The following is a 22,182-nucleotide window of genomic DNA, read 5'->3' as shown; positions in this document are numbered from 1 at the left end:
GAGGGAATACATTGTAAGCGGTGTGTTTGCTTTAAATTGTCTAGTGTCTACAATTACGAGGCTGAAGGAAGTGCATGCAAATTGTGTGTATCTTGTTTAAGGGAAAGACATAACGATCATGTCATACATTTGTAAGGTATTCTCATTCATCACAAAGAATAAACTTAAATTATCATGTCAAGGTATGTTTCTTCTTCCTGGTACACAAGTTTTGATCTCGAACTTATCTTTGATCTTTTCATGTTATTTTGGTGATAAGACCCTTTTTAACCTCCCTCACTTATGTTCTTATTTAAAAAAAAAATATATATTTAAACATAACTATATATTGGGGGAATTTCATGTTTAATGCAGCACAATCATGAGTTTATGAAGTTCTCAGTTAATAAAACAAATACGTTAACCTTCTACTAGTATTAATTAATTAACTGAAACCTCCTGTCGTTAGGTTTCTCCTACAACAACAACAAAAATCAAATCTTTATAAGAAAAATCAACAACGAAATCAATTATGAAGCTCTTAGTTAATAAAACAAATGCGTAAACCTTCTAGTCCTTAATTAATTAAGAGAAACCTTATCATTAGGTATCTCGTACAACCCAACAACAAAATCAATTAAAGTTGGTTTTTACGTTAATGACGTAAGTTAGACTTAAAAAACGACCAATAGATACGGGAACTCTCACCACCGATACGAAGCCTCCATCACCCGCATGACACGTCACCCTCACTAAAGCTTCACTGCAACTCATACTCAAATCTCATTGGTCTGTCACAGTCACCGCCAAGTGTCACCGTAAGAAAGAAACACAAAATAAAAATATTATTTTCCGACTGTTTTTGTTTTATTTTATTTTATTTTATTTTTTTCAAAGAAACGCAATAAAAGGGTGTTGTGAAATCAAAGCAAAGGGGGAAGGGGGTCGTGCGAGAGCATAAGAGCGCACTTGAATCAACCGATCTCTTTCTCTTCATCTCTCTCCCTGCATTTCTTCTCGAGCTGAAGAGAGTTGTCTAGATCCTTTTCGAATCTCTGCAATTGAGATCTCACCGACGACGGAGAGGAACGTTGAGGCATTACCGTATCCAGATTCCGTCTGAATCTTAACGCGGTTTAGGTGGAGAGGAGGTTTTCGTTCGGGAATGCGTCGTCATTTGAGCTCATCTTAGAACTCGATTGAGGTTAGTTTGATCCATCTCTGTTACGAAGATCTAATTTTTTGCTCAATTGTAATTTTTGTGGGGTTTTACGGAAACTGAGATCTGATCGCAGGATATCACTTGGGTTGTATTCAAAATTCACTCTTTGGCCTTTTAGCTCTTGGCACTTCTCGTTTTTTTTAAAATGATGAATGAGTCTGTGTTGTTTAGCTTTGGGGGATGAAGAACGGGATGGCTGAGTGCAGCGTGTGTCGTTCAAGGTTGGTTTCTCCCAGCAGCAAAGCTATAGCCAGGGCTTATGACAACCGCAAGATTAGAGTTTCATCAAAGCAACGAGCTCTCAATGTCTTTTTGGTTGTCGGTGACTGCATGCTTGTTGGTCTTCAGGTAATAAAGTCCCTTCAATTTCAATATTACAACCATGTGGTTAATCATTTACAATTCGTCATTTATTGTTCAAATTTGTTTAAAAGATTTCATTTTTTTCTTTTTCTTATGCCTCTTACAGCCTGTACTGGTGTACATGTCGAAGGTGGATGGGAAGTTTAACTTCAGTCCTATTAGCGTCAACTTCTTGACAGAAATCGCAAAGGTTATGTTTGCGCTTGTCATGCTTCTCATCGAGGTACGTTTCTGAATTGACTTCACTTCTTGTTAATCATCATTTCTCTTTGTGGTGGGTCATTTATATTTCTACCGAACTAGTTGGTAAATGTTTCTTCTCTGCATTGAAACATGAAAGCAATTGCTGGGGTTTTTGGAGAAATTCCTTTGTTGTTATGTATCTATATTGTAGGCGTCTTTTAGTTGATTAACTGGTAACGGAAAGAGGTGGGGTTCGTATTCTTTTATTTGTGTGCCTATAGGCAGTTTCTATCACGTGTGTTTTGCTTTTTCGGTAGGAAAGTGGCCCCCCTTTTCATACTCGACTTTTTTTGTGGAATTTTTGTAGGCCAGGCACCAAAAAGTTGGAGAGAAGCCTCTATTATCGTTTTCCACATTTGTCCAGGTACCTCTTCCTGGCAATTAAGAGACTGGGATATACTGTATAAGATTTTGTACTAGGATTGTGGTATGGCGTAGTCTCAAGTTTAAAGTTAGTTTCTTGGGCTTCATTGTCTAATAAGCTTTTGTGTATTTTATACATGTGGTTGTCAAAGCATGATAATTTGAAATGTAGATGGTATGTGATCACTAGATCTATCTGATACTATACGTTTTTTCTTAAACTGTTTCCTGCTGTTAAACTCAAAGTACCTCTGATTTTATTTGATTACTATCTATAGTGCAAGTTTCAGTAACGCTATCCCTTATTTCGCAGGCAGCTCGGAACAATGTGCTTCTCGCTGTTCCAGCAGGGTTGTATGCCATTAATAACTATTTGAAGTTCACAATGCAGGTACACATGGTTACTCTATCTGATCAAATTTATTTGTTCTTGATTTTGTTACTTTACGATTTTACATCTTCCCTTCTAGACGCCTACTGGTCCCTATGCATGTTGCTATATTATCATTCCTAAGTAGAAGTTATTTCCCTCATCATTTTCCCTAGTCGTCAAATTCACCAAGTCCTGCTTGGCATTCTGCAATATGTTTGCTTTCTGGTGTAGATGTTAGAGTCTGCTGTGAAAGCTGCACTGAACAATTTCTTTGAAATAACATAATTACACCGTGCTCTGCTGTTGTATTTATCTAGCCATCTCGGCTACAATTTGGTTCCATCTTTCTATCTTTCTAAAATTTTAGTAAATTCACTTTTCTGGTGTGACAGCTATATTTCAATCCTGCTACTGTGAAGATGCTCAGCAATCTAAAGGTTCTGGTAATTGCTGTTCTACTGAAGATGATAATGAAGCGACGGTTTTCCATCATTCAGGTCTGGTTCAATTATTATTGTTTTTTGGTTCTGTATGTATGATTTTCATATGGTATCAGACATTATTGTTGAATTGGGTTTGTTTTGACACTGTGTTGTAGTGGGAAGCACTTGCTCTGTTGCTGATAGGGATTAGTGTAAATCAGCTGCGTTCTCTTCCTGAAGGTGCTACTACTATTGCTGTTCCAATTGCTACGGGTGCATACTTTTGCACCTTTATATTTGTAAGTTACACTTTTTTGGTGCTTCCATTTACTTTTCTTGGAAATGTAGTATGGAAGTCATTACCTGGTGCCGCATTAAAAAATTTGTTGTTCGTTTTAGAGGCTTATTAAGCACATTATCTTGCAGGTTACGGTCCCATCCTTGGCATCTGTCTACAACGAGTATGCTTTAAAGAGCCAGTTTGAGACAAGCATTTATCTTCAGGTTAGCTAATGCTCACACGTAGTTTTTTCCATTTAGCGTCAGAGAACTGAGGGGTTTCTGCTAATAGTGAAGGCTTGTGGTGACCGTTGCTTGTAGCTATATACATAGTTTGTTTGTGTTTTCTGAATGTGAAGCATTAATTTCCTCTGGCGCAGAACTTATTCCTCTATGGGTATGGTGCAATATTCAACTTCCTTGGAATACTAGGAACTGTTATATATAAAGGTATGTGCATTTTATCTCGGAGGGGAAAAATATTATAAATGTTTAAGCAAATTAAATGCCAGGAAAGCTTCTCGAAATCGTGTTAGACGCATTGCTAACGGTTTTGCCACTGTCGACAGGTCCTGCCAGTTTTGACATCCTACAAGGACATTCTAGGGCTACCGTGTTTCTGATAATGAACAACGCAGCACAAGGGATTCTATCTTCCTTTTTCTTCAAATATGCAGGTAAAGAAAGACCAATTTATGTTGATTTCACATTATCTTATGGATTAGTTCTAGATGCTGGTTTAACAAATATGGAATTTTATTTTGGTTCTTGCTATATATTTATTTAGTCGTCTTCATTTCTGTATGTTCTCAGATACAATATTGAAGAAATACTCATCCACGGTTGCCACAATATTTACTGGCATAGCATCTGCAGCACTCTTTGGACATGTATTAACCATGAATTTTCTTCTGGGGATTTCTATAGTTTTCATTTCAATGCATCAGGTAAAATCCATACAAAACCCCTCCCGGATTGTATCAATTAACATACAGAGAGGAACTTCTTTCATTAATGTTTTTCTTAATTCATATTTTGTGCAGTTCTTTTCACCCCTTGCAAAAGTGAAAGATGAGCAACAAAACGGAAACGTAGAAATAGTTAATGCAAAGGATAGTCATAGGTGTGTTTTTCCTTGATGGATTATTATTCTTTCTATGATACCATGTCATTTAAAAGCGTGTGAGATTCATTTGCAGCGTCTAAACTTTTTTTTTTTCGTCGTCTGTTATCTCCTTCAGGGCTAAAGACTCATTCATCAACATGGCAGCAGGAGCAAATGAAGAGGTGAAGAAGCTCACACACACACACACATGCACATTACCATCTTAAGTGAAATATAGTTCTGACTTAAGCTGATAATCATATTTTGCTTTCTTCTTTGTTTAAGCAGGCTACTCACCGTGTTGGATCAGACGACAGAGAGCCACTTCTTCCCAGATAAACACTCTCTCACCGTAAGAGTAAAAAACATCTCCTCTTCAACTTCATAAGATTAGATACTCTGGAATCCCCCATCTTTACATGCATCTGTACTTGTTGCAGGATTTTGTTTCACAGAATTCTTTAAGCCTAAGATTATTTTAGAGATCAGGGGACAATTCCGACCGTATACCACATGGTTCCAATGCAATAAACTTCTTTTTCTATATATAAAACATGTATTCTTTTTTTTTTCAGACAAAGAACAAAGCAAAAAAAGCAACTCTTTATAGTATTAGTTACGTATTTTTTCAAGAAGATCTCTCTTTGTAATCCTTTTTGTTTCCGTTTCTCTATAATACATATTTTTAATTAAATAAAAATAGCGTCTAAACCGGTTTAAACCAGTTGGTCCGACCAAACCGTAGCTCTTCAACTAACTCCATTCATTATTGTCCACAAGCGAAACAACACATCACACAATGAACATGACCACTTCGTGTTCTTCTCCTTCTTCCCCGCGACTCTTCGCCACCAAACCTCAACTCTACAAAGCTCCTCTCTCGTCCTTCTCAACTCCAAAACGCCGTCGTTCTCCCGCTCGCCGTAACAGAAACTCCAATGACTCAACTTACAGCGACAGCAATCTTCTTACAATCTCCACTTATTCTTCCTATGAAGAACAAAGCCTAAGCTTAACCCTAGACGTCAACCGTATCTCCTCCCTAGCTACCTCCCGCTTCAAGCTCTTTCTCGATTCAGGGAAAGACGCCGTCTCCGACTTGCAAACTCTAGTCTCGCTAGACGACAACAAGCGCGTCGTCGTCACGTGCAGGAAATCAACTATGCAGTTCGTTGGAGGTGTTGTCTTGCTTGGACTCGTGTTTGGTTTTGCTATTAAGGTTCTTGTCCACTTAGGAACAGCTTTTAAGGGTGGTTTACAAGGTAGACCCAAGTTAGTAGTTAGGAGAGATAGGAGTCTTGGTGGTAAGGAAGTGGTTGTAGCTGTTGATACCATTCGTTCATCTTCTTCAAGCTCCATAGCTTCTTCTTCTTCTGGTCAGGCTTCTAGAAGTAACTCTGTAGCTAGAAACCTCAAGCTTAGAGCTCAGAACAATTTGCCGAAATGGTGGCCTGCTTCATTGCCTAGTCAGAGCTTGGAAGTAGACAAAGAAGATTACCAGAGAGAAGCCAACAGAATCGTTCGAGGTAGCTTCTTTAAACTCCTCTCTTTTTGTTTTTTTCCCGACAAGCTTTTGCTTAAAGACAACCTTTTTGTCTGTTTTGTTTCAGGTAGAAAGCTTTAATAGCTGAAAGATTTGATTTTGCAATGGTATTAGTATGAGTTGTGTGTTTATGGTTTCATTCTACAAATGTAACTTATCGTTTTAGTTTCCAGCAATCGTGGATAACAGAACCAGTGGAAGGGACATCACGGAGAATGATATCATTCAAGTTTAGTATCTGTTTACTTTCTTCTTTTCATACTAGATTGTGTGTAACTAATAACTATCTTGAATTAACTAGATTAGATTACTTGTATATACAGCTGCGTAGAGTATGTAGGATTGCTGGAGTAAAAGTCTCTATTGAGCCAACAAATACTCGAGATTCCTTTTACAGAACATCTGTTGACTTTGTCCTAAATGCTTGCAGCAGGTCTCTGACTCTCTTTGGTCTTTTAAGGTGATTTTACTCCTTTTTTTGTGTGGTGTGGTGCTGAAAGTGTTTGAAAACTCTATGTAGAGCTCCTTGGGAGTCTTCTTCTGTGGAGATTTGTAGTGAAGATGCTCGGGAGTTCATAGCTGGGCTTGCTGAGAACATTGGGCTTGCAAAGATAGATGCTGCTAGGATGGTTTCTGCTGCTGTTGCTGCACGCACACGTTCATGGTTTCTACAAGCTTGGGTAGCTTCCTATTCCTTCTTCTAGTTAACTTAGATGGTATTATGATCAGAATCAAACACTGAAGTATACTTTGTGTCCTGTGCAAAGGCTCTGGAAATACAGGGTAAACATTCTGAATCGGTGGCAGAACTATCGAAAATATGCCTCATTCATCGCATATTTCCTCCTGAGGAGTACTCTGTATGTCTTTTTCTTCTTCTTCTTTCTGTTGTAGTTTTAACCATTCAGTCTCTGCTTCACTTTCCCACTGTTTTCACTAAACTTCCTCTGCTTGTTTACTTATCCATCAGGCTGAGATGGAAATGGTGGCAAGAGGGCTGGAGAAACTCATGAAGCTGGAAGAGAGACAGTCTCTAATGAGAACGTTTGTTGGAATGTGTTGCAGTGAAGAGAGTCAGAGAAGTGCTGCTGAAGCTCTTGGTTTGATTCCCTCATAGTTAAAACTTCTTCTACGCCATTTTTTTCAACTTCTTAGTGACAATTTAAAACAACCCTTTTCATATACTTGTGTCCTAATCAACTTAACAGAGTGATTTTTAATCAGATGACACAAGTTATAGAAACATTTTTTAGTCCTAGTATAGTGTCTTGAAGTTACTCTTTGAAGAACAAAAGCCTACAAGATTATGTATAATTATGGATTGTAACTAATTCATATGAATCAAAAAGATCTGTCATAAGTTTGTGTACATTCGAACTGTCTTCCATGAATCAGCAGATCCATCTCCATAACTCAAATCACCATCTCTTTCAAAAGCGTTTGAAGCCATGAATGATTCCAATATGCAAGAACCACAAAGAAGAAAATCAAGCTTGTCTATGAGGTGCAGTAGCTGTTCCTGAAGACCTCAATAGCGGTTGAAGAGCTTGTACTACAATGCTCATGTTTGGTCTAAACTCTGCTTCATATTTCACACACAACGCTGCAAGCTAGGTTTATATCAAGCACCCAAGTTTTATCTTCAAAATGCTCAACTGATTATAGAATGGGGAGTTTCTAACTTTTATACCTTTGAAACTGCTTTAGGACATATTCTTATTGCTTACCACTAAAAGAACGACAATGTTAAGAATGAAAAATGACCTTGATTGCAGTTTCAGTGTAACTGAGAATGAAAATTACAAACAAGAGTAAACCTACCATGCATTAGTCCATGTCAGGTTGTTCAACTTATCCCCCAAAAAGCTTTTTTATTTTTATTTAAATGATTTATCTACAATTAGTATTGTTCCATGGTCAAAACTATTATCTGCTTCTGAATACATTGTACCATTCCATCTCATCTGATTGGTTATAGCCTTCACTTTCATAAGGACATCAAAACCGTCTCTAATTATAACAGCTCCTCCGGGTCTAAGAATTCTCTGCATCTCCAATAGTATATCAACAATGTCACATCTATCACAATAACCAACAAAAATATACCACATTACACATTTATTACAAGAAATGTAAACCAAAGTTTCATGCTACAGAAAGAGATCTTACTTGTCCAAGTACAAGCTGAACAAACCATTGGCATGAATCAGATCATAGGTTCTAGGGTATGTAGAGAAAGCTTCACACCTACAAGAAACCGAAAACGAAAACGACGGTATAAGAGAGATCACAAGTAGATGACATCCGACAAGTTTTTGAGTGTTTTTACCAGTTCATGTAAGTTCCAATGAGGCCACGGTCGAACACAACACCGAGTGTGTTCGGTTCAAGATCAAACGGCACCACATTCATCACCCACATTGGATATTTAATCAATGCTGCAGCAAAACCGCCTAAACCAGAGTTCATATCCATAATGTTTCTGTATTTTCCATTACTGAGAAACTTTAACTTAGTGTCATAGTAAACAACTATTCTCTGCCACAGGTTAGTGTCAGCTTTAAATCTCGAAATGGTCACTCCATGTCGCTCAGGCACGTGATTTAGTCTCTCAGGCCAGTTTCTAAGAACCCTTTTGTGTGTGTCATTAACATTTAGAAGAGGAGTGATGCACGGCTCCATCTCTTTGTACCTATTGTTAAAAAAAAGATCTAACTGAGTCAAGCTTTAACTTCTGAAGATGCAGAAGAAGGTATATACTTTTAGTAAGTAAACTCACCATGCAGCGTCAGGGTCACCAGAAGAGCAGCGACCAGGAAACTTAAGAGCTTTTAGTCTTTTTATACACTGCAAATGATTAGAAGGCTTTCTCCATATGACAACTGGGTATCTTTCAGCAATCTTCTCCCAACAAAGTTTTCTGAAAACATCATTTAGTTTCTCCATCTCCTTCTGCAAATCTCTCTTCTGGTTCTTGGCTTTAACCATTGATGTCACAGGTGGTCCAGAAAGCACCCAGTATCCATCAGGACGTAGAACACGATCAACCTCCATCAAGTAAAGCCCATCTGAATCAACCAAAAGGTTAAAACACACACAGTAAACTGACACAGATGCGTAGTTATTATAAACACATTACCATAGGCAGTCCAGTTGACAAGGCACCTAGAACAATGAACCATGTCAAAAGACTTTGATGGGTAAGGAAGTTTATAAGTACTAAGAACACCGAGCATAGCAGGGAGTCCACGTTCTAATGCAAACTGAACTTGAGCCTCGTGTACATCCCTAGGTGCTATTGACATTGTCAAGATGTTATGGTTAAGCAAAAAAGCTCCAAAACTCGCTACCTGACACAATGATTAATCCATAAACACTGCAGTCAAATATCAATAATAATCTAGTAACGGTTTCTACTCATGTAAGTGAACTCACTCCACATCCAACATCAAGAACAGTCCTTATACTCCCAGAAGCTAATGGCAAAACCTTCATAATCACATCAACATAGTCCTTCACGCCACCAGGGAATGAAGTCCCACCTCCGGGGAAAACAAAGCGGTCTCTTTCAAGCCTAACCCAGTTCTGAGTCTTTTTAAACTCAGCGAGCTTCTTGAACGGAACATTCTTGAACCAAGCGTAGTTTCTACTCTCAGGCCAATGAAAAGGTGTTTTGTAGCCAGAGGGCTTTGGGACCAAACACCTGAGCTTCTTCTCGTGGGATAAGTCAGGGCAGTGCCTCTCTCTCCGGTAGTGTCTTTCAATGCTGTACTGTCTTGCTGTAGATGGATCGTGGCAGGGCAAGTAGTTGGTGAAGTTCTTGGGACATAGTGGAAAGTAAGACAATGATGCTGATGATGATGATGGTGATGATTGGTTTTCTATAGGTTTTGGAGGAGAGGAGTGATGGGGCATGGAAGGTTCTTGAAGAGAGGAATGATGGGGCATGGAAGGTTCTTGAAGAGAGGAATGATGGGGCATGGAAGGTTCTTGAAGCTGTGGATGATGAGGGTGAGGATCTTGGGAAGAAGAAGAAGAAGAGATGGTGATGGTTCTGATAGTGGTTAAGATGTAATAGAGAGAGAAGAGTAAGACTAGAGTGAAGAAGAATCTACGTTTAGAACAGAGCTTTGGTAACTGTAGTTGTGATGGATTCATCTTCTTCTGCAATTTAGGTTTCTAAGAAAAGAGAAGACAAATGTGCGAGTAACATTTAGTTAACAAGTCAAAGACTCACCTCGTTTACTGAAATGGAATCTTCAACTGTAGTTTTGTCTTCATTAATGGTCACGAACATGGATTTATTTATTTATTTTTGGAATCAATAATTCATACACTAATAAACATTAAAATAACAGTATACACAATGGAGGACAGTGGAGCTGACAAGGTCTTGCATACACTGCTCAAAAGTACTTGCCAAGTAACAATGAGAAGAAGGTTACTATGCAAGACCTTGTCAGCTCTACTCTTCTTCCCACTAGAAAACCAAAGCAAAGAAACACATTGAGCAAACCATTCAGAAGAACAATGTGGTTTACCTTAGCATTGGTTACCAGCAAGACTCGGATGGAACAATCTTGTATATGCAAAACACATCATCATCCTTAGGATCTACAAAGCCAAAATAGCAAAAAGTTAGTGAATCAGTCCTGTGTTTTAAACTCAACCATCAAAAAACAAAACCTTTTGTAATTGATCTCTTTGTAGGTATGATCTTTAAGCACCACAAGTTGCGTTATTGTTGACAAAGCTGATATTTTTCAAGCCTTTGTTGGATAAGCATCCATTGAGCGTCTTTTGGGATCATGAACCAACCATGTGTGATAAGCCTAGAAACACTCACTTGACATGTTTTTCTAACGTCTGAAATCAATTGATAAGAGAGGTAAAGAGATTCAGAACAAAAGGCTCCACAGTTTTCCCGGGTGATGGTGATACCAAGAAAACCAATAATGCTTACACACACACACACAAAATTCACATTAAGAGTGATTAGAGAAATGTCAAGAGACTAATACAAAGCACTACATCAGAGAGCGGATACAAACAAAGAACCACGCTCAATCATAATCATACAACATTCTAGATTAGATCAAGTGGTGGCAACAAACAAACAGCAGCAACAACAACAAAAACAACATGAAGCAAACCGTATCCATTATTTTCAGCGAGAAATTACACCAAAAGACGAGAGACACTGCGAACCGAGATTATGTACACTTCACACACTTATCACCGCACTCTGCACGCTGCAGGTCCACCCGGAGAACAACTTTGGTTAGGTGATGACCTGCAAATAGCACCAGGCCCAACATTCTTTGCAAACCTTCTGTGCATTCTATAGTCAGGCACCCCTCCCATTGCAAACGCAGCTCCTGTTGTTGCACCAGGGATTAGGGAATCGCTTGTACACTGCAGAGGCTGCAAAGTCTCAACCACATCACTCATCAACGGCCTAGCTTTGGGGTTCTGACTCAGACAGTAATACGCCAAGCTGCATGCCTTCTGAGCTGCCTTGACCGAGTATTGGTTCTCCAGCCTCGGGTCTATTATTTGCAGCAGTTTTCTTTTATCGTTCAGCTTTGGCCGTGCCCAATCTACCAGGTTCTGCTCTTTTCTAGGTCTCGTCTTGTCCACTGACTTTCTTCCAGTCAACATCTCTAGAAGAACAACTCCAAAGCTGTACACATCACTTCTGGCCGTCAGGTGTCCTTGTTCATTAGTAACAAAATCAAGTCAGTGTGTATTTGTGTAATGCTTGAGAGTCTTTAGATGCATGGTTCGACATCTTACATACCACATACTATGTGGTAAACAATAGCAATCTAGTGAAAGAGAGAGGTAGAGGTGCAAGCGAGCTCCCACATGACATCTAGTTAACAACTTAAGCAACTACTCTATTTTTAGGACTTATATAAACAGTTGAGCATTGCTGCCATCACAGACCATGTTTAAGGGGGAAACATCTAGCTATGGTTATGCATGTCATACCAGTCATCACATATTCAGGGGCAGCATAGCCGTAAGTACCCATCACTCTAGTTGACACATGGGTTTCGTCACCTTGGGGACCAGCTTTAGCCAAGCCAAAATCCGAAAGCTTGGCTGTGTAGTCCTGCAGGTTCAGCACAAGCTTATATTAGATGTGGAAAGGTATTTGCAGCACTGAAAGAAGAGAATAGCACTAGTTACCGAGTCAAGCAGTATATTGGAAGTCTTGAAATCCCGATAAATAACCGGTCTTTCAGCGTTGTGGAGAAAAGCAAGGCCCTTTGCAGCCCCAAGAGCAATCATCATCCTTCTAGACCAAGATAACGGAGCTGTTGTTTCTGAAGAGAGAGGCCATGATTACTAACTTGGTTAATTATACACTACCATGATAGTAACCAACGATAGTTCAAGAAATCGCTAGACAATAATTAGATGTTTTATAAAAGAGCATTGCTTAGGCTCCCACCTAGACCAGTAAAACCGTTTAGTTTACGACTGATTTGCCACACAAACAGGATGCTAAGACCGAGTTTTAGGACATTACTAAGAACACATGTCTGGTTTCTCATCAGTACGGTCTGACCTATAAACTAGACAAGATTAGAGAGGAGCTAACGGAATGACACATCTCTAATAATCAAAGTTCAAGAAATCGCTATACAACAATTAGACCTTTATTAGAAGATTAATGCCTTAGGTAGGCGCCTAGACATAAACAGGGCTTAGGCACCAATGTTTAGGACATTGCTAAGAACACATGTCTGGTTTCTCATCATCAGTATGGTCTGCCTTATAAACTAGACAAGAATATGAACAGAGAAATGGGGTTTACTCCGAAAGAGATGATTCTCAAGGCTGCCTCTCAGCATGAACTCATAAACAAGCAAACGATGATCATCCTCACAGCAGTAACCAATAAGCTTAACGAGGTTGTAATGACGGAGCTGGCCAAGGAAGTTGACTTCGGTAAGCCACTCACGGTGTCCCTGGAGACCTTCCTTGTTGAGAACCTTGACGGCAACAGGGAGAGACTTGAGGCCAAGGCGGAGATTGTCATCAATGTAGCCTTTGTAGACAGTGCCGAAGCCGCCTTCTCCGAGGATGTAGTCGGGTCGGAAGCTCTTGGTGATGGTCTCGAGCTCGAAGAGGGTGAAGGGGATGACGGAAGGAGGAGTGCGAGAGTCGGGAGTAGATGGATCGCTCAGATCTGAGACGGAGCGTGAGTGTTTTCTCTGTAGCTGTTGAGCTGCGAGGTGGAAAGATAGATCAGAATCAAGGGAGTTAAGTTAGAGAGATCGAGAGAGAAGGAGAAAGAGAGAGAGAGAGAGAGACCTTGAGCTTGAGCTTGAGCTTGAGCTTGAGGAGTCAAGACGGAAGCTTCGTCTCTAGTGTTGCAATTGCCCATTGTCAATGTAGGAGTGGAAAAGATCTCATTTTTAGATTTCAAGCTGACATTTTTAACCCTAATTGGCAATTTGAGAAGATGACAAAAGGAAGCTTCTTCACATGTGGATTGAGAAAACTGATGCTTACTCAAGTGAGTTTATAATCGGCTTCAAGGTTAAAAAGATACTACTTTTTTTTTGTTTGGGGGTGTGTCTGAAGTCGGGACGATGTAAGAAGAGATGATGGTGTTGAGGAAGAAGAAGAAGGAGATGATCACGCGCCCCCGCGAGCCCTAAACACACTCACGTGGCGTGCTTTCACTTGGTTCGGTCTACGCAGGGATGTTACTGGTTCTAGGTTCGGATAAAAAAAATTTGAAATTGGGTGAATTCAGTTTATGTATGCTACATTTGAAATTTATACTATATCTTAGAATCTGTTCTGTCAATAATACTTCAAATAAATTTTGCAACTCTATCAAATAATTTTTTGAATCCGAGTTTAATAATATTTTTATTTTATGTATATTTATGTTATATTAAAATAAACATGAAATTTAATATTTAAGTTCAAATATTGTTTTTAGATACTAATTCTAATATTTGGAATCGGATTTCGAAATTTGTTTAGTTTTATTGTTTTAGTTGTCAATTTTTTTTTCTGATATGTATTCAAGGTCATATCAGATTTTGATAATATTCAAATATTTTAGATATTTTTAAATGTTTATGTATTTTTGGATATACTGTTTTACAAGATTTAATTGTGATTAGTTTGAAGTTTGAACTTCTTGTTAAAATTATAATAAACAAGTTTATAGAAATATTTTAAAGTTACAAAATTGTTGATTTTAAGAAAAACTACCATAGAATGAAAATAACAAAATAAAAATTGTCATAACAGATGATTGGTCTACCCCTTGGCATTAGTCGAAAGTATTCTAAATTTGGGTCAGACAGTGTGGTATGCTTTTGGGATAATCCATTTTGTAGCACTAAGTATGTTTTTTCCGGGATCGACCGGATCAGCTGATAGAATTTATCAAAAAAAAAAAAATAGTCTGTGAAATCTTTTTAGGAGAATTTTGAAGACTTTTAAACTTTTAAAATGTGACAGGTGGTAAAGGACTCAAAAACCAATTGCACCTCTATTCCGGTATTTTACGGATCAAGATTCAGGTTATTTTATTTTCGGTTTGGATTTTGGTTCAATAAACCTACTTCGGTACAGAGTTAAAGCCTTACGCGCGTAAACCGGAGTCAGTGGAAAACTTTCTCTCGGTTCGGTTTGTTCCAACTACTCTTCTTCTTCTCTAATCAATCAAATCATTTTGTTCCGAATCAAAGTGAATCCTTTTCGATGGCGTCACTAAGCTCTTACACCTCTTTTCCTCCTCGAGTTCTCCTTCTCCATCGTCAACAATCTAAACCAATCCTCTTCCCTCCAGATTCCACTCCCTCCATCAGACAGCTATATACAAAACCCATCTCTTTCTCGAGACGATCCCGTGTCGCCATTAACGCCACCGCAGCAGCTTCTGACTCCTCTGGAAACTCAAACCCGTCTTCTCCGGCGAAGAAGCTAAGAGAGATCATGCAATCCCCTGGTGTCCTTCAGGGTCCTTGCTGCTTCGATGCTCTTAGTGCTAAGCTCGTCGAACGAGCTGGGTTTCCTTACTGCCTCACCACTCGTAATGATCTATCAATCTGATAACCCAATTCTTAAAATTTGTAGAATTTACAGTTTTCTTTAGCTAAATTTAAGAAAGATGTTTGCTTTCGATCTTTATGTATGTATGTGTATTGCTTTTGCTGATTACTTTCTGTGCAAGTTAGGGTTCTCAGTTTCAGCACTGGTTATTGCGAAGTCAATCTTAAAGTTGAAGACTTTAGCTTAAAATTTAAGAAAGATGTTTGCTTTTTGATCTTTTATGTATATATGTATTGATGATATATCTTTCTATGCAAGTTAGGGTTCGCAATTTCAGCAGCTAGGGTTGGTTTACCTGATAAAGGACTCATTTCTTACGGAGAAATGATTGACCAAGGTCAACAGATCACTCAGGCTGTGTCTATTCCGGTGATTGGAGACGGTGGTAATGGGTTTGGTAACGCCATGAATGTTAAGAGAACAGTCAAGGGGTATATCAGAGCTGGATTTGCTGGAATCATTATCAACGATCAGGTTTCTAGTGGCGGCGAGAGAGGAGTGGTTTCTAGAGAGGAAGCAGTGATGCGTGTTAAAGCTGCGGTTGATGCACGTAGAGAGTGTGGTTCAGACATTGTCATTGTTGCTCAGACTGATTCTAGAGAAGCGGTGTCTCTGGAGGAATCGTTTAGTAGGGCGAGAGCTTTTACAGATGCTGGAGCAGATGTTCTCTCCGTTGATTCTCTTGTGTCTAGAGAAGAGATGAAATCATTCTGCAATGTTTATCCATTAGTTCCTAAACTGGTAACACTTCACTTTGCCCCTTTAGAAAGATTACTCTAGTCTTGATATGAAGTTACATTTGTGTGCTGTTTGTGTAGGCTAATATGCTTGAGACTGGTGGGAAAATTCCGATGCTAAACCCGCTTGAGATAGAAGAGATTGGATATAAGCTAGTTGCATATCCACTTTCCTTGATTGGGGTATCAATTCAAGCAATGCAGGTGAGTGAGTGACAGTATTTTTGTCAATAATGTGTCTTGGCCAAGAGACTTATAGTATGTAGAAGCATTGCAGGACGCTCTATTGGCGATAAAGGGTGGTAGGATTCCTCCACCAGGAAGCATGCCGTCTTTAGAAGAAATTGAGGGGATTCTTGGCTATGACACATACCGTGAGGAAGAGAAGCGGTATGCTATATCATCCTCATCAAATAGAGGTGAGAAACATGAAGGATATCATCTTTGAGGAAATATCAGTCAAGAGTAACTATATCATTTTTTTACCATGTTTAAGGATCTAGCAGTAGTAGCGTATATGGTAACCAACGAGTAGCGCAAGATGAGTCAAAACAGAGAGTGGAGGATCCGGTTGTTGAAGTCATGGTACCTGAAGTGGTTTCTAATGAATCAAGAAACCCTTTTTCAAGAATCTGGTCAAGGTCTCTGAGGATCAAAATCATTGGACGTGATGGGTTTGAGAAACTCGACGTCAGGATCCCGGTACGTGTAATAACTTTTCCGAATGTGTGTTTCTCTGAACTGATTGATGTAAGCAAAACGTGTCTTTATGGTTGGAGCAGGCCGGATTCTTGGAAGGTGTCACCAACATTGTACCAGGTAATAGTTAGTCTTATTCGTTGTCTGCTTGTTCAGTTTCTGCTTAAGTGACAATGACAGAGCCTGGGGCCTTTTTGTAGCTTTAGGAGGCGTGAACCTGAAGCAATTGATGGACGATGCAGCTGATGAAGTCGGAGGGAAACTTCTGTTGGACTTTAAAGACACTGCTGGTGATAAAATCCAAGTCTTTTTGGAATGACAATGAATATATAAATAAAGTATATAAAGTCGAGAACATGCAAGAAAGACAAAATATTTTATTTGTTCCGTGAATGGAAAATGTTGTACACATTCAATACGTGAAACCCTCAAAAATAGAATCTGTGTAGTATATATCAATTTATACGCATATAACAAAGGAAACGAAGAGTGTAGAAAATCCTGATGCTGAGATGAATAATGTAACCTGAGTACTTCCGTGAAGCGGCTGACCAATCCGACTATTTTATCGCCTGATAGATATTACATGTCCCAGGTAAAAATGAAAAGAAGCAGAGAGGTACGGAACCAGAGTGTTCTCTTCTTGATTTTACAAGTGGAGGGTCTTGTCAGTAATGGTTTGGCTTGATCTTACCTGTATCCACCACCATAGGATTGTTGAGGGTTATAACCGCCTTGACCCATCATTGGATTATAGTTGTTGTTGCCTGGCATGTTCGGACCAGGGACCATTCCTTGGTTTTGTGGTTGCATCGGATAACCTTGGCCATATCCTCCTCCCATGTTCATGTTCATGTTCATGCCTGGTCCCATTCCCATACCCATGGGTTGGTTTTGGTTCATTCCTGGTCCCATTCCCATACCCATTGGTTGATTTGGGTTCATGCCTGGTCCCATTCCCATACCCATGTGTTGGTTTTGGTTCATACCCCCATAACCACCGCCCATGGGCATGCCAGAGCCTACCATTGGATTTGGAGGAGGTCTCATAGCAGTTGCACCCGCACGACCTAAGCCAGTGCCTGATCCCATTGCTTTACCCATGTTGATAGTCGATGTTGCTGGTGGTGTATTTGTCGGTTTCTCTAGCCGTTTTTCTCTCCTGTTGATCGCCTCAAAGTCAACTCCTATGTCTGCCAATGGATTTGTTTTAGCTGCACATAAGTAGAAAACAGAAAAAGATGTTAGAAAATATTGCTTAAAACAGGGGTTTTTGGTTGTTTTCATTCACATGTTGTGGTGGAAATCTATCTTACGTCCAGATATGTTAAAGTTAACAAGTCCCCTGCTCAATGTGTCTGCCCAGACTGATGATTTTGGCTCGAACTTTTTCTGAGGCGGAGGAACGATCTCAATCGCTCCTGTTATAGGTGTGAGATCTGAATAGGATGATGACGATGAAGTCACTGCGCTTGTTGGTCCAGCTTGTTGTGTAAACATGTCTCCCATGAAATTGTTGTTCCCTTGCATAGTAACAGGCCCGGATTGAGTTCTTTGTGGAGCATGAGAAGGCGCCATGAACTGACCAGCTGGCCCACTTGGGGTAGAGTAAGGGGTCTGCGAGCTCGATGAAGTGGCAGCAACTGGCCGTGGATGGAAGCTTTCGCTTGTAGGGTGTGAAGTGACAACTCCAGGATTGTAAACGGCTGAGCCAGGCTGGTGCATGAAGCCTCCATTGTGAAACGGTGTGGCTCCCGTCGTATTTTGTGAATGAGGAACCATGTTATATGGTTGTACAGCTTGCCCAAATGGAGTTTGTCCAGGCATGTTTGGAGCTGTAGATACCGGCTGAGGGTGATATCCCTCGTACATGTTTCCACTGGGAGGAAACTGAGATGTTGGTACTGAGGCACTCGATTGTTGAGGGACTGAAACTTGAGGACCAGATGGTGGGAGTATGCCAGCAAGAATATCAAAATCATTCTCAGATGTGTCGAACTGCTCTTGAGGAAAACCTGGTGAGTTTGATGGAGACTGCACATTCTGAACACCAGGTTCAGGATTAGCAACGGCGGAAAATGATTCCCCAAAGCCAAAGTTATGAGAAGTATCAGGATGAGAGACCTCCGAGGTGAAGGCTGGTGGTGTTGGCTGGAAAGGAGCACCAAAGCTTTGCTGCGGGTTTGAGTCGCTGTCCCTAGAAGTGAAGGCTTTGAAAGGAGATTCACCAAATGGGTCGTCAAATGGCTGTATAATGGGTGATGATTTTAGTCAGCAATAATCAAAATGTTACAAATAAAAAGAAGGCATCCATAAGTACAACTGCTTAAGCCCTCTGTCAATACCTGAGTTGATGGCTGAGGTGTAGAAAACGATGGAGCATTTGCTTGTCCATTGGTTTCAACAGAGGTAGATTCAGCCGGTACAACGGCCAATGCGTTTGATGAAAATACGTCTGCAAGGGAGTCAAGCAAGTCCATCTCAACATTGTTTGAAGTGGGAGGAGCAGATGTAGAAGCCACTGTTGGAGGAGCTGAAACACCGTCCACAGATGCATATGCTGGAGGGCCAGCTGGGAAAGAAATGAAGCACAACGTTCACACTCAGAACGAGCAGAGAGGTTTATTGGATACCAATATAAGAGCCAAACTAACAATGAAAATTTATCGCTATGGAGCAGAGGAGTTTGAAAAAAAAAAAAACTAAGGAAAATTCCAAAGATGTTACAAACTAGGAAAAAAGAATCGCAAACTTCAAGAACTCTGTACCTGCAAACGCACCGCGTGGATCAAATTCATCAAAATCCTGAAAGTTCTGAGGAGAAGATTCATTAACGAAACCAGTTGATTTATTGTCTGTGCTGTTTCCAGCAGGAGGAGAAGCATCCCCTGGAGCAGCTACTTGTGGGGCAGGAGGAGAACCACCTCCTGGAGCAACAGCTTGTGGGGGAGGAGGAGAACCAGCTCCTGGAGCAACAGCTTGTGGGGGAGGAGGAGAACCAGCTCCTGGAGCAGTAGCTTGTGGGGTCTCCCCACCATCCCTGCATAATAAGTTTCATCAAAACCAATAAAACCAAGGTAGCTCTGGATCTGCATAGCAGAGAATTATCACCTTTCACTATATACAGGGCTCCTTGAGTCACTGACAGCTTCTTCATAACTAGGTGGAGCACCTATATTTTGTTCAGAAAACTTCCTCTGGAGCTGCCCTCTATCATATAATCCCGAAAGAAGGAAGTTAAGACATATGAGTTGACACAAGTCCACAAAACTTAATACAATAAGAAAAAGGCCTGAACTTAGTTACCTCCCATCCTGAGAACTGTCATCAGCTCGAGCACCACTACCCCTACACGATAAAGATGAATGTTTCATTGTATAAGTGGAACTCGGCTAAGAAGAGGCTCGAAACATGCTTTTGACATCAAGTACTGCTAGCTACTATTCACAATCAGATATTTTATCCAGTGTATATATTTAATCTCAAAACTGCTCCTTTTTTAGCTCAAGTTCAAAGGAGAGCTGAAACTTAAGATCAACATACCTTGATGAATGGCCATCATCCTCAAACGTCCGTTCCCTTTCTGAACTCCTGCCTCGTGACCCATTTTGGTAGTTATCAACACTTCTGCTCCTTCCTCTGTAATCATCTTCCCTGTTACCATCTCTCCCATACCGGTCTTCAGAGTCTCTGGAGTGACGATCTCCATCACGGCTATTTCTATCATCATCCCTGTAACCATATTCCCTTTCTCTTCCATAACTACTTCGCTCTTCATCCCGGGATCCGTAATCATATTTGTCCCCATATCCTCCTGAAGGCTTATGCATCCCACCTGGTGCTGAGCTGCGATACCTGTAGTGAAAATATGTCAGGTTAATATGTTCAGCTCTTGAAGCATATTTTTAAACTACAAATTTATAGACTACTAGAAGGCATAATAACAGTTGTGAGGCCACTAGCAACCAGAAATCAAACACGTGTCCAGCGAGGCTAAAATAAAGAGGAAACTACAGCAATTAAAAAACAAAGATACAATTACAAGCGAACTTACTTATCTCTGTTAGCTGAAGCCTTCTCTCTGACCTCAGCTATTCTCTCTTTGTCATTGACCAACGCCACCAGGCTCTGTGATTTCTTCCTAACATTGGTTCCTTGATCTCTACCACCGGAATCAATATACTGGAAATCGGACAATGTCTACCACATGGAAAATGGATAAAATGTCAGATAGTCAACTGCTAAGATACAGAACGAAAGGATTCTTTCGATGCTGAATACTTATAATATAATGTACTCAGCATGGTCATTACCGAAATTTGATATGCACGCTCTCTAATCTCTTCAATAACACGTTCTGACCCATGGCCTACCATGTACTCCAAAACTGTCAAAGCCTGAAGTGGATAGGAGGGGAAAAACCAACAGGAAATTGTTTCATTCACTTGCTACAGCAATACAAACAAGAAATAAACCAACAAGCGATTTATTTTCTTTACCTTATAGACATGCCGCCAGTTCTTTCCAGTGTCGCTAAGTCGTTTCCATATGACCCCCATGATCAGCTGGTATTCATGGCTGCAGGAGAAGTAACATTTCTGTTATTGCTGTGCATTATCCTCATCACAGAAAAAAACAGAGCAGTAGGAAGGTGGTAGTAGTTACTAATTTCTTGAAGCTTGCGCAATATCAGCAAGAAGAGAACCATGAGGACCCCATGGCTCGTTGCTAGTAGAATCTAGAACCTGAAGAGGAAAAACCAGAGGTGAGAAACAACATGAAACTATGTTGTATATATTGCTTTAAATTGGTAACCATATTAGCCAGACGAGGAGTTGTACCAAGATAAGCTTCTCTATTTACTTTAAGCTTAAACTCAACCAAAAGAGATCAGAAAAGAAGGAGCTAAAAGAGTATCCTTTACCTTTTGTTCTATTCCAGGCACTTTGAGCACTTTCTTGTTGACCTCTCTCTTGCTACAAAAACAAACAAACATGGTTAATGAAAAGAAAAATATTTCACACAGCGATTATAAAATACTCACAGGTCTCTGACAGTTTGACCGAAGACTTTCTTCATCTGCGTATGTGTTAAACGCCCTTTAAGAAGTCTGTTGCAAAACTTATATGATCACCCTTTGCTGCCAACTGTTTCAAACAAACATATATCACAACGAATAGAAGATGAATATCAAAGTGAATCGTTCTTCAGCAAAACACAAGACGTAAGCGAGCAACATGCATCAAAATCATATAATTGAGCAAGGAATGGGACACACAAATCAATCAGGAAAAATGACGTGTACATGATTGACTGCTTCTTCCTTCAGATTCAACCATTAAAAACACATTATAATCAAATCAAAATCGATCAATTCGGGAAGATTGACATTCAAAATGCAGCCAACTACCACAGATCTTAAGCAAATCTATCGCCTCTACACGAATAGTGATCAGAACCAGCTCGTCGCGAGAATCTCTCAAACACATAGATCTAATCAAATCGAAACGAACGCTAAGCGATAATACGTACGGAAATGTGCGCTTGATGCGAAATCGGATCGCGAATCTGTGAGGGACGGAGAAGAAGAAGAAGAAGAAGAAACGCCGATGTAGAGAGAGATTCAACAAAGACGCGAAGCTTATGATCTCTCTCTCTCTCTCTACGTCCTGCGTTTTAGATTCAATCAAATCCTTCGAGAGAGAAAGAGAAGCCAGAAGCGGAAAATTCAAGGGGAATTGCCACTAATACCACTTTTCTAATA

General features: G+C 40.0%; 6 protein-coding genes across 10 annotated transcripts; 3 read left to right on the top strand and 3 right to left on the bottom strand.

Moving 5' to 3' along the window:
* The first annotated feature begins 91 nt into the window (after positions 1 to 91).
* Positions 92 to 4,981, top strand: LOC111215101 (CMP-sialic acid transporter 2). Of its 3 annotated transcripts, none has more exons than XM_048775812.1 (16): positions 92 to 797; positions 877 to 1,183; positions 1,373 to 1,549; positions 1,671 to 1,787; positions 2,115 to 2,171; positions 2,484 to 2,561; positions 2,936 to 3,040; positions 3,142 to 3,264; positions 3,392 to 3,469; positions 3,625 to 3,694; positions 3,814 to 3,921; positions 4,058 to 4,191; positions 4,288 to 4,367; positions 4,486 to 4,531; positions 4,638 to 4,707; positions 4,790 to 4,981. In XM_048775812.1, the coding sequence occupies exons 3-15, from the start codon at positions 1,382 to 1,384 to the stop codon at positions 4,686 to 4,688; spliced, it is 1,215 nt and encodes a 404-aa protein (XP_048631769.1). In that variant the 5' UTR covers positions 92 to 797; positions 877 to 1,183; positions 1,373 to 1,381; the 3' UTR covers positions 4,689 to 4,707; positions 4,790 to 4,981. The 3 variants fall into 3 exon arrangements, with proteins under 3 accessions (XP_048631769.1, XP_048631768.1, XP_048631767.1); XM_048775811.1 differs by having other exon boundaries at positions 95 to 797; positions 4,638 to 4,701; XM_048775810.1 differs by having other exon boundaries at positions 95 to 797; positions 1,275 to 1,549; positions 4,638 to 4,701.
* A 138-nt stretch (positions 4,982 to 5,119) lies between these two features.
* On the top strand, positions 5,120 to 7,263 carry LOC111215100. The gene is made up of 6 exons (XM_022718336.2): positions 5,120 to 5,875; positions 6,066 to 6,121; positions 6,216 to 6,325; positions 6,413 to 6,572; positions 6,660 to 6,752; positions 6,863 to 7,263. Exons 1-6 carry the CDS (start codon positions 5,149 to 5,151, stop codon positions 7,007 to 7,009), a joined length of 1,293 nt encoding a protein of 430 aa, XP_022574057.2. The 5' UTR covers positions 5,120 to 5,148; the 3' UTR covers positions 7,010 to 7,263.
* A 378-nt stretch (positions 7,264 to 7,641) lies between these two features.
* Positions 7,642 to 10,103, bottom strand: LOC111215391 (probable methyltransferase PMT19). Its single transcript, XM_022718874.2, has 6 exons — positions 9,328 to 10,103; positions 9,032 to 9,242; positions 8,672 to 8,960; positions 8,222 to 8,584; positions 8,062 to 8,139; positions 7,642 to 7,971 (listed from the first exon to the last, which is right to left on the bottom strand). The coding sequence occupies exons 1-6, from the start codon at positions 10,048 to 10,050 to the stop codon at positions 7,770 to 7,772; spliced, it is 1,866 nt and encodes a 621-aa protein (XP_022574595.2). The 5' UTR covers positions 10,051 to 10,103; the 3' UTR covers positions 7,642 to 7,769.
* A 754-nt stretch (positions 10,104 to 10,857) lies between these two features.
* On the bottom strand, positions 10,858 to 13,982 carry LOC111198109 (probable serine/threonine-protein kinase PBL8). The gene is made up of 5 exons (XM_048775809.1): positions 13,219 to 13,982; positions 12,719 to 13,132; positions 12,088 to 12,224; positions 11,887 to 12,010; positions 10,858 to 11,606 (listed from the first exon to the last, which is right to left on the bottom strand). The coding sequence occupies exons 1-5, from the start codon at positions 13,289 to 13,291 to the stop codon at positions 11,128 to 11,130; spliced, it is 1,227 nt and encodes a 408-aa protein (XP_048631766.1). The 5' UTR covers positions 13,292 to 13,982; the 3' UTR covers positions 10,858 to 11,127.
* A 565-nt stretch (positions 13,983 to 14,547) lies between these two features.
* LOC125606864 (2,3-dimethylmalate lyase-like) lies at positions 14,548 to 16,836 on the top strand. Its single transcript, XM_048775808.1, has 7 exons — positions 14,548 to 14,962; positions 15,245 to 15,723; positions 15,801 to 15,923; positions 15,997 to 16,138; positions 16,216 to 16,421; positions 16,502 to 16,538; positions 16,619 to 16,836. Exons 1-7 carry the CDS (start codon positions 14,632 to 14,634, stop codon positions 16,735 to 16,737), a joined length of 1,437 nt encoding a protein of 478 aa, XP_048631765.1. The 5' UTR covers positions 14,548 to 14,631; the 3' UTR covers positions 16,738 to 16,836.
* On the bottom strand, positions 16,776 to 22,147 carry LOC125574859 (clathrin interactor EPSIN 2-like). Of its 3 annotated transcripts, XM_048775807.1 has the most exons (15): positions 21,951 to 22,147; positions 21,463 to 21,565; positions 21,343 to 21,394; positions 21,084 to 21,163; positions 20,918 to 20,996; positions 20,732 to 20,815; positions 20,473 to 20,618; positions 19,962 to 20,273; positions 19,725 to 19,766; positions 19,530 to 19,628; positions 19,187 to 19,458; positions 18,764 to 18,990; positions 18,543 to 18,665; positions 17,735 to 18,461; positions 16,776 to 17,632 (listed from the first exon to the last, which is right to left on the bottom strand). In XM_048775807.1, the coding sequence occupies exons 2-15, from the start codon at positions 21,495 to 21,497 to the stop codon at positions 17,109 to 17,111; spliced, it is 2,802 nt and encodes a 933-aa protein (XP_048631764.1). In that variant the 5' UTR covers positions 21,498 to 21,565; positions 21,951 to 22,147; the 3' UTR covers positions 16,776 to 17,108. The 3 variants fall into 3 exon arrangements, with proteins under 3 accessions (XP_048631764.1, XP_048631762.1, XP_048631763.1); XM_048775805.1 differs by having other exon boundaries at positions 17,735 to 18,665; positions 21,951 to 22,146; XM_048775806.1 differs by having other exon boundaries at positions 17,735 to 18,665; positions 21,463 to 21,558; positions 21,951 to 22,145.
* Between the last annotated feature and the right edge of the window lie 35 nt (positions 22,148 to 22,182).

This window comes from Brassica napus, chromosome A3, assembly GCF_020379485.1.
Source record: "Brassica napus cultivar Da-Ae chromosome A3, Da-Ae, whole genome shotgun sequence".
NCBI classification, from domain to species: Eukaryota; Viridiplantae; Streptophyta; class Magnoliopsida; order Brassicales; family Brassicaceae; genus Brassica; species Brassica napus.
This window is presented reverse-complemented; position numbering and strand designations above follow the sequence as displayed.

Excerpts from the sequence above, each read along its gene's own strand:
- LOC111215101 (XM_048775812.1), top strand. The coding sequence starts at position 1,382 with ATGAAGAACGGGATGGCTGAGTGCAGCGTGTGTCGTTCAAGGTTGGTT. Across the intron at positions 1,550-1,670 it reads GCATGCTTGTTGGTCTTCAG|CCTGTACTGGTGTACATGTC; the intron begins GTAATAAAGTCC and ends TGCCTCTTACAG. Across the intron at positions 2,562-2,935 it reads ATTTGAAGTTCACAATGCAG|CTATATTTCAATCCTGCTAC; the intron begins GTACACATGGTT and ends CTGGTGTGACAG.
- LOC111215100 (XM_022718336.2), top strand. The coding sequence starts at position 5,149 with ATGAACATGACCACTTCGTGTTCTTCTCCTTCTTCCCCGCGACTCTTC. Across the intron at positions 6,573-6,659 it reads CATGGTTTCTACAAGCTTGG|GCTCTGGAAATACAGGGTAA; the intron begins GTAGCTTCCTAT and ends TCCTGTGCAAAG. Across the intron at positions 6,753-6,862 it reads TTCCTCCTGAGGAGTACTCT|GCTGAGATGGAAATGGTGGC; the intron begins GTATGTCTTTTT and ends CTTATCCATCAG.
- LOC111215391 (XM_022718874.2), bottom strand. The coding sequence starts at position 10,050 with ATGAATCCATCACAACTACAGTTACCAAAGCTCTGTTCTAAACGTAGA. Across the intron at positions 9,243-9,327 it reads TTCTTGATGTTGGATGTGGA|GTAGCGAGTTTTGGAGCTTT; the intron begins GTGAGTTCACTT and ends TCATTGTGTCAG. Across the intron at positions 7,972-8,061 it reads TTCAGCTTGTACTTGGACAA|ATGTGACATTGTTGATATAC; the intron begins GTAAGATCTCTT and ends TTATTGTGATAG.
- LOC111198109 (XM_048775809.1), bottom strand. The coding sequence starts at position 13,291 with ATGGGCAATTGCAACACTAGAGACGAAGCTTCCGTCTTGACTCCTCAA. Across the intron at positions 12,011-12,087 it reads CCAATATACTGCTTGACTCG|GACTACACAGCCAAGCTTTC; the intron begins GTAACTAGTGCT and ends CTGAACCTGCAG. Across the intron at positions 11,607-11,886 it reads CCCTGAATATGTGATGACTG|GACACCTGACGGCCAGAAGT; the intron begins GTATGACATGCA and ends CTAATGAACAAG.
- LOC125606864 (XM_048775808.1), top strand. The coding sequence starts at position 14,632 with ATGGCGTCACTAAGCTCTTACACCTCTTTTCCTCCTCGAGTTCTCCTT. Across the intron at positions 16,422-16,501 it reads AACTCGACGTCAGGATCCCG|GCCGGATTCTTGGAAGGTGT; the intron begins GTACGTGTAATA and ends TGGTTGGAGCAG. Across the intron at positions 16,539-16,618 it reads TGTCACCAACATTGTACCAG|CTTTAGGAGGCGTGAACCTG; the intron begins GTAATAGTTAGT and ends GCCTTTTTGTAG.
- LOC125574859 (XM_048775805.1), bottom strand. The coding sequence starts at position 21,497 with ATGAAGAAAGTCTTCGGTCAAACTGTCAGAGACCT. Across the intron at positions 21,164-21,342 it reads TGCCTGGAATAGAACAAAAG|GTTCTAGATTCTACTAGCAA; the intron begins GTAAAGGATACT and ends TTTCCTCTTCAG. Across the intron at positions 19,767-19,961 it reads GATGATGGCCATTCATCAAG|GGGTAGTGGTGCTCGAGCTG; the intron begins GTATGTTGATCT and ends TTTATCGTGTAG.